The following is a 9,045-nucleotide window of genomic DNA, read 5'->3' as shown; positions in this document are numbered from 1 at the left end:
GTTAGCTCCATCTCCACCTACAGACCCACACAGCTGTTAGTTCATTCAAAACTGGTGTTTCTCAGAACATAATCAAACACACATTACATTTCTCATCTTAGAGGTGTGTGTGTGTATTGTTATGGCAGCAGGTGATTGTACAGGTACACTTAATACCACCATGTGTTGAACATTCCTCCACTCTTCACCCGGGGCCAGGTATGACCGACTAAGATTCCAGATCCAATCGCAATTAGAGGTCGACCGATTATGATTTTTCAACGCCTATACCGATTGGAGGACCCAAAAAAGCCGATACCGATTAAATCGGACAATTTTTACATTTATTTGTAATAATGATAATTACAACAATACTGAATGAACCCTTATTTTAACTTAATATAATACATCAATAAAATCAATTTAGCTTCAAATAAATAATGAAACATGTTCAATTTGGTTTAAATTATGCAAAAACAAAGTATTGGATAAGAAAGTAAAAGTGCAATATGTGCCATGTAAGAAAGCTAACGTTTAAGTTCCTTGCTCAGAACATGAGAACATATGAAAGCTGGTGGTTCCTTTTAACATGAGCCTTCAATATTCCCAGGTAAGAAGTTTTAGGTTGTAGTTATAGGAATTATAGGACTATTTCTCTCTTTACGATTTGTATTTCATATACCTTTGACTATTGGATGTTCTTATAGGCACTTTAGTATTGCCAGTGTAACAGTATAGCTTCCATCCCTCTCCTCGCCGCTACCTGGGCTCGAACCAGGAACACATCGACAACAGCCACCCTCGAAGCAGCGTTACCCATGCATAGCAAGGGGAACAACTACTCCAAGTCAGAGCGAGTGACGTTTGCTACTAGCGAGCCATTTCACATCGGTTACACCAGGCTAATCACGGGAGTTGATAGGCTAGAATTCATAAACAGCAGAGCTGCTGGCACGAAAGTGCTGTTTGAATGAATGCTTACGAGCCTGCTGGTGCCCACCATCGCTCAGTCAGACTGCTCTATCAAATCATACTTAATTATAACATAATTACACACAGAAATACGAGCCTTAGGTCATTAATATGGTCGAATCCGGAAACTATCTCGAAAACAAGACTTTTATTCTTTCAGTGAAATACGGAACTGTTCCGTATTTTATCTAAAGGGTGGCATCCATCAGTCTAAATATTCCTGTTACATTGCACAACCTTCAATGTTATGTCAATTACGTAAAATTCTGGCAAATTAGTTCGCAATGAGCCAGGCGGCCCAGACTGTTGCATATAACCTGACTCTGCGTGCAATGAACGCAAGAGAAGTGACACAATTTCACCTGGTTAATATTGCCTGCTAACCTGGATTTCTTTTAGCTAAATATGCAGGTTTAAAAATACATACTTCTGTGTATTGATTTTAAGAAAGGCATTGATGTTTATGGTTAGGTACACATTGGAGCAAGGACAGTCCTTTTTCGCGAATACGCACCGCATCGATTATATGCAACGCAGGACACTAGTAATATCATCAACCATGTGTAGGTATAACTAGTGATTATGATTGATTGATTGTTTTTTATAAAGATAAGTTTAATGCTAGCTAGCAACTTACCTTGGCTTCTTACTGCAGTCGCGTAACAGGCGGGCTCCTCGTGAGGCAGGTGGTTAGAGCGTTGGACTAGTTAACCGTAAAGTTGCAAGATTGAATCCCTGAGCTAACAAGGTAAAAATCTGTCGTTCTGCCCCTGAACAAGGCAGTTAACCCACCATTCCTAGGCCGTCATTGAAAATAAGAATGTGTTCTTAGCCGACTTGCCTAGTTAAATAAAGGTGTAAAAAAATCTAATCGGCATCCAAAATTACCGATTGTTATTTAAACTTGAAATCGGCCATTCCGATTAATCGGTCGACCTATAATCACAATGTTGATGTGGGAGTACAGTCTACAGCTGTCCCCAGCCCTGGTCCTGGAGAGCTACAGGGCGTACACTGCAGGCTTCAATTTCAGCCCATCACTAACACTCTTAAGGTGTTGATGATTAGTTGGTTAGTGGAATCAGGTGTGCTCTAGCGCTGGGCTTGCAGTGCTACCGCAGTACCTCTCCAGGACCAGCGCTAGTGAGTAGGTCTACTCAGGCTACTTCTGTTTGGAACTTGGAAGTCAATGCTCCAAACATCATACCAAATTGATTTGATTGGAACTTGAAGGCCACAGCTTTAACCTCACAGTACTAACAGTGTATAATGAGAGTCTGTAGTCAGTACTGTAACAGACTAGTGTAGTGTGTTTTGTCTGCTCACCTATCAGTTCTCCAATCATGAAGAGGAAATACAACACAGAGGCGCACGCCAACTTCTTCATCACTCTCCTCCGTTTAACCCCCTCTCTCTTCCTCGTGCAGCTCTCACACTGCGACCGGTCCATGTTGACACCGGGGCTCCCCAAGCTCCCCGAGGACGAGTCGAGCAGCGAATCGTCATCATCCACCACCATTGTGTTCACCGCGACGCCGTTCGACGGTGCCCCTGCTGCGTAGTCCTCCATCTCACCGGAAACCACCACTTTGAGTTTGTTGAACTTGGGCGCCTCATCCTCCGCGAGCTCGTCCCCAGAGAGGTCAAAGGGCGCCGTGTCGCTCAGGTCCCAGTCCTCAGGCTCCTTCCTAAAGGCGGACCGCACCTTGCTCATGAAGCTCGCGCCACCGGACATCTTAACTCCAGTTGTTGACAGGTCAGGAGCTGTTAACTTTCAATTATACCGGTCCGAGCTTGGTGTGCTTCTCACCAATGTCACCATGCGGCCGTCTTATAACGTACTGAATCAGTGGTTGTAACGTTACATCTGTGTTGACACACCTGAAACATGGAGATAATTAATCATTAGCAGAAAGAAAAAACGTCCTATCGTTACTTAGAACACACCCAGTGTCTGTTAAAACGGCACAGTATAATAAAGAGGATTTATTTGAAATGTAATAGCTAACTGCACAACAGGTTGCCATTTGTAAGTATGTTTCGATCGTCTACCCGTGTAACAGAATACTCCGAGGTAGACATTGATTTAAGGAAGCCTACATATTCAATATTTCATGCACTGAAAATGATAACCATTCCATTTCAGAGAATTCTGATGATTCGAGGAGAACTTCAATGGGGGATAACAGCACCTCCAACAGAAAAGCACACAAACAATGCATCCACACTCGGCTGAATCAAAACAGCTTGCTAGTTGTCTGCATGCAAATTCCTCGTTGTCATTAAAGAAATTAACGTTGAAAACAGCTTGTTGACTACACACAATAATGTCTGGTAACAACTCATCCGTCCAACAAATCGATTCACCATTGACAGAGGGGAGGCTTGATTGGTTAGCCAAGCTAACTCGGAGACTCGAGCTCTGTTTTTAACTGAGCTGAAAACATCACATTCCTCTTACAACATGCGTTAAAATTACCGATCGTCAGCCTCTTCTAGGGGAGACCATTTCCTCACTGTGATTCTGTTCAAAACCATTTCTCTAACAACATCGCACCGTTAATAGTTTTAGAAACAAGTAATCAAGCTAGATTCGTTCAAACAGGAAGTCCAAACAGTCACATGAGTGACGCCCTGTCACATGATGTTTTCCAGACGTTGCCGTTCTTGGAGAGCTAATTTCAAAGGTAAAGTGTTCAAAATCATCTGTATATTTTACAATATAACATGATTGCCTCCATTTGGAATGACTTGAATGTGTTTTGCTGCCTTAGCTAACTGTAGAGTGGACAGCATTTGTAGATTTATTCAGAATGGCATAGCCAGGCACCATAGCAGGCACCTAGCTAACATAGCCAGGCACCATAGCACTCTCCTAGACGTGCTGATATCAAACTAGCTAGCTACTATTTGATCTATTTTATTGATACCTGGTTGTGTTGTCTGAGTCTGGCATTCACTTACAAAGGACATTCAGCCAGGGCTTGCCAATCCTTCCCTGAATAGCTACTGGCTTTTCAGGCATTTGCTCCAGCCCTACTGTAACACACCTGATTCTACTAATCACCTTTGATCAGCTGAATAGGCGTTTTAGAGCAGGGCTGGAATAATAGTCTGCACACTTCTCCAAGAGGAAGTGGGTTTGCAACCCCTCAGTAGGTTCAAGGGTCCAAGTGGCTAACATCTCCAGTGTTAACCCCTATATTAATTTAGCAGTGGTGGGGCACCATTTAAAAAAAAAACAAGTTAACTTTTAACAGTTCATATTGTGTTAACTCATACCCAAATAATGTTGTTGACTCATCCTATAATTGTATTTGCATAAAATAAAAAACCCACCTCAAACTTTAAAAAAATGCTTGCTATTTTGTCATATAGTGTGATGTAATACTCAGAAGGATGAGCTGGCCAATCAGCAGTCCACTTGCATTCATATTTTTAATAACCAGTATACGCCCACACCATTCCAACACAGAATAGCTTTGTTGACATACTTCATTACCATTTTTTGGAAGGAAAACTATTTCACTGATATTGTAAGTAATTATAGGTCATCTTTCATAGAAATCTGGAAACACCAGGCACACCGCTAAACAGCTAATTTTGCCGCTGCTGCTTGCTTTCTTTAGGCTGTAGAATCAGACAGTGACGAACAACATGGAGACAGAGGGGAGGGCAGATGAGGGTTCCTCGTCTCAGCGTGACCCTCCTCAGAACACTGGCAGCTACGGTAACTAGTTATGAGTTGCACATGCTTATCTCAACTCTGAATCAGACCCTTATGCCTGATTTGGACTACAGAACCAAACTGAACCAAGTTGAGTTGTTTTTCCAAGTTGAGTTGCTTTTCCACTGGCAGGCTTTGCACCAGTTTTTGGTCCAAAGATGTTTATTATAATAATAAAATAATTTGGTGTGTGCTTACAGTATATTTGTCTTATTTGAATTGGAAATGTGTTCTTTGTATATCCCCCTCTCCCTGAGATACTCTGTGTGGAATCACGGTCAGGGTCTGCCATTATCAACGGCAGCCCTGGAGCAATTAGGGGTTTTCACCTTGTCGGCACGTTGATTCGAACTAGAGACCTTTTGGTTACTGGCCCAACATTCTTAACTGCTAGGCTACCTGCCACCTCCGAGACCTGTCCCAAAAAAGCCCCAAAAAGTCTAGGGCCATGGACCTACCCTGACATGAGGTCAGACTGAAAGGAGTGGGACTGGTCTTTCTACATATGACCGGTTAGAATTGACAACGTGTTTATTGCCCCTCAGATTTCAGCCTGACTCCCCAGGACTCTCGGCCTACAGAGGACTCCCAGCCTGCAGAGAAATCAGTCTCTATTGAAGAGCCCATTGTAGTGGACAGAAAGGCCATAGAGAAACTGACAGAAGGCCTGCTCTCTCACTACCTGCCTGACCTCTACAGCTCCAAACAGGCTCTGTTGGAACTCAAGTTAGTATTCAAATCACATCAGACATTAAAACAAATCCTTGGGTTGCATCCCAAACGGAACTCTATTTCCTTTAAGGTGCACTACTTTTGACCAGGGCCCATAGGGTAGTGCAATATGAAGGGGTGCCATTTGGGATGCACTTGTTGTTTCCTCTAGTCCAGTTTCATCTTTCACTTTCAGTTTATTAGGAGGATAATCATAATTCACAGATCACGTCGGAATTAGATTCTACTTTACAAGATAGTATTCTCTGTCCATGTTACAGATGTGGTGTGTGACTGTCATGTGTTTGTGGCTCTTATGTTCCTCTCCTTTCCTCTTGACCAGTCAAAACCAAGTCATCCTGCTGGACACACTGGACCAAGAAGTCACCAAATTCAGAGATTGCAACTCCCTATTGGATCTAAACTCACTGGTACATTTGTCTGTCTGGCTGACTGTCGCTCTGTCTGTCTGCCTGTTGTTTCAAACACACACAGCATCTGAAGAGAATACTTTCATTGTCCACCCCTCCTGCTCCCTGTAGGACTAATGGATGTTTGTAACCAGTTTGTTTCAGTTCACAGAGGCCAAGTTTTATCACGGTAAACTGGTGAACATACGTAAAGACATGATCATGCTGCACGAGAAGACAACTAAACTAAAGGTGGGTGAATGTTTATTTTCCCCCCAGAATGGACTATTGTTGCTTAGCTATTGCTCACCACATAGTTTCTCCTCCACCTCCTCCATGCATTCTCTCCTTTTCTATGGTAGCAGTTGATAAGAAATTGTTGTTTTAAATGTAAACTTAAATTTGAAATTACTGACATTGAATTGAATGGGAAACTGGGATGAAATGTTTTTGAAAATTTTTTGTCTCTGTCTCCAGAAAAGAGCGTTGAAGCTCCAGCAGCAGAGACAGAAGGAGGCTATGGAGAAAGAACAGCAGAGACAGAAGGAGCTGGAGAGAGAGAGGCAGCTGATTGCCAAACCTGCCAAGAGAACATAGAACCATCCTTGAACTCTGTCCTAACTCTGTCACTGCCAACTATACTATAGAGCCAAAGATGAGGGATGCGCCACACATGTCGAGGGCTCCGATCCTGACCCCATCTCTGGTTGTTGAACGAACAGTAGACCAACTCTATTCCTCAAGATGACACTGTTCATCCATGGTTGTTGTCAGAAAGTCAGACATGATTTGGTCTCTTGTATGCAGAGGTGTTAGGACAAGTACTGCTTGTATGTAGTTTTATATTCATAGGTGTCAAGATGATTACTGCTCCTTGTTAGTTTTTGTGGCCAATCATGCTGTTTAGATCAGAAACAGCACACGCCAGCAGTGATTATTCCTCACTTCATCCTAAATGTCTGTAATAATAGAGATTTCCGAGGTGAATAAAAGAGAGGAGCAGATGAAGTCAATCAAAATCAATCTGGTTTAATACAAGTTGTAACAGAGAGACTCCTCCAGCACAGAAGCAGAGAAAACATCTCTAACGCGTTTCTCTAAGTGTGTGTTGAGTAAGTTTGAGGGGTGAATGCAGCATATGGGGATGTGAAACTTCCTCCTCAGCATGAAGTGCCCCCACTAAGACGCTTCAGAACGGCGGTCACCTGTGCTAGGAAAGCAGATGTCCTGGGGTACCAGCTGAATTAGGAGGAAGCAGTACTTGCTAAGGAAGCAGTGATCATTTACATAAGCAGGCCCTTATTTTCTAATGTCACAGCACCAATGTTCTGTAAACACCAGCCGAGAAGCTTGTAGGAAGTCACAACATCAGCTGCTACAGAATCACAGTGTCGCAGAATACAATAACAATCAGTGTCCTCCAGTCTGGCGTCCACCACTATCAACAGATATGAGAACAATCCAGAACATTCAGCATCAAGTCTAGTGACCATCAACCCGTACACAAATGAGTGTCCTAAATAGAACACTGGAAATCATGTGTATTACACAAAAGGAAAACATCTATATTAAGCATTGTATTAATTGCTAACTAGCATTAGCGCGATAACTGTAAGCCTGACTGACTTACAGTCATTGCGCTAACGCTAGTTAGCATTGGTTCGCTAAAGTACCTCTATCTTCATACTGAACAAGTTCATCTGACTGGGGAAGTAGATAAAGGGCCTCGCTGCCAAACTCCCAAAGTATCCCTTTAAGTGAATATGCTGAAAATGAGCTTTGTGCATCTTAAATTACAGTCCTCTGTTTAAGTCATTCGACATACCCACCAAAAGTGGCATGCAAATGACCAAATATCGCAATGCATTTTCAAATGTAACATTACTACATATTTCAGAGTGTGAAGATGTCCACAATTAACCTGCCATTCCAAATAAACAATTGTTGCAATCCCAAATCAATTACAGGCTGGGTTGACTCCCACCTCCCTCCCGGCATTCAACCAAGCACCTCTTCAATTCTTATTACATTAGTTTGCAGTTCAGAACTCACAACAGCACAAATGAAACATATGGGTGTCAGAGTTGCCTTTGTGTTGTCCCGATATCAATGTCCAGGGGAAGTCTGATATCCCTACCCGGACAACCTGAGCTTCCGCAACCATCCTTTGCTCTCCATTCTGCCTCGTCCGTTTTTACCAAAGCACCAGCAGCTTGAGGGAAGTTTAGATTAGATGCCTGCTCCATGTGCAAAGTCTCAGAACACTTGCAGCACTCCTGCAAGAAGGGCAGTCAATAGCTCAGATGCTGTATCCAGGTTGCTGAGTGCAGGCTCAGGCTAGCAGCTGTGAGGGACAGGGCTGTGGTGGATATCTTCAGCCCGTTAGAGGGGGTGGGGTCTCACACTGATCTGGTCTAATTCATCTGATGCATGAAAGGTACAGTCTGGGGTTCTTATCACAATGAAAGACCTGAACACAGTTTAGGACATTGATGATGCCAGAATCAAAGACTAATTCATCACTGTATGACTAATATTTGCCAATATTTTCCATACAAATGTTTAACACAAATGCAAAGAAAATAACAACACTTGTGATGGAGACACTTTTTAAGTTGACATACAGTACTTAATTACAAGTTGAAAATCCCACAGTGCAGTTACAGCGCCGGACCTGAAAGAGAGAACTGTAAAATACAGCAGAATGAACCTAGTGAGATGTGTATAAAAACAAGCCACTTCTTTAGAGATACCAACATCACCTTATTACATTGAAACATCACCCAACGCAACAGACCCACCAATGCAGAGGTAAACTTCCACTTTTCCTGTCTGGTGCTGGTGGTGAGATGGTCTGCTGGTGGGGATGGATCAATTCCCATCATAAGGAAGCTGTTTCCATACTCATTATTTTGTGTCAAAACAGAGGTTAGAACCTACGGGGAATTAATAATATTATGTTAAGCCTCTGTTAGCTTACTGTATGTCCCCAACACACTATTCTGTTAAGCCTCTGTTAGCTTACTGTATGTCCCCAACACACTATTCTGTTAGGTCTCTATTAGCTTACTGTATGTCCCTAGCACACTATTCTGTTAGGCCTCTATTAGCTTACTGTATGTCCCCAACACAATATTCTGTTAGGCCTCTGTTAGCTTACTGTATGTCCCTAGCACAATATTCTGTTAGGTCTCTATTAGCTTACTGTATGTCCCCAACACAATATTCTGTTAGGTCTCTATTAGC

General features: G+C 42.6%; 2 protein-coding genes across 2 annotated transcripts in view; one reads left to right on the top strand and one right to left on the bottom strand.

Annotated features, from left to right (window-relative positions):
• slc30a4 (solute carrier family 30 member 4) overlaps window positions 1-3,519 on the bottom strand; it is a 10,330-nt gene extending 6,811 nt beyond the window's left edge. Inside the window, exons 1-2 of the mRNA XM_055918550.1 lie at window positions 3,431-3,519; window positions 2,159-2,832 (exon numbers count right to left, since the gene is read on the bottom strand). Coding sequence (XP_055774525.1) covers window positions 2,159-2,686 — 528 coding nt within the window. The 5' untranslated portion in view covers window positions 2,687-2,832; window positions 3,431-3,519. The remainder of the gene's footprint in view (window positions 1-2,158; window positions 2,833-3,430) is intronic.
• A 26-nt stretch (window positions 3,520-3,545) lies between these two features.
• Window positions 3,546-6,818, top strand: bloc1s6 (biogenesis of lysosomal organelles complex-1, subunit 6, pallidin). Its single transcript, XM_055921886.1, has 6 exons — window positions 3,546-3,638; window positions 4,581-4,681; window positions 5,224-5,404; window positions 5,733-5,820; window positions 5,965-6,051; window positions 6,277-6,818. The coding sequence occupies exons 2-6, from the start codon at window positions 4,609-4,611 to the stop codon at window positions 6,394-6,396; spliced, it is 549 nt and encodes a 182-aa protein (XP_055777861.1). The 5' UTR covers window positions 3,546-3,638; window positions 4,581-4,608; the 3' UTR covers window positions 6,397-6,818.
• The last annotated feature ends 2,227 nt before the right edge of the window (window positions 6,819-9,045 follow it).

Source organism: Salvelinus fontinalis, chromosome 4 (assembly GCF_029448725.1).
Source record: "Salvelinus fontinalis isolate EN_2023a chromosome 4, ASM2944872v1, whole genome shotgun sequence".
NCBI classification, from domain to species: Eukaryota; Metazoa; Chordata; class Actinopteri; order Salmoniformes; family Salmonidae; genus Salvelinus; species Salvelinus fontinalis.
Note: the sequence above shows the minus strand (reverse complement) of the source record. Positions and strands in the feature narration are given on the sequence as shown.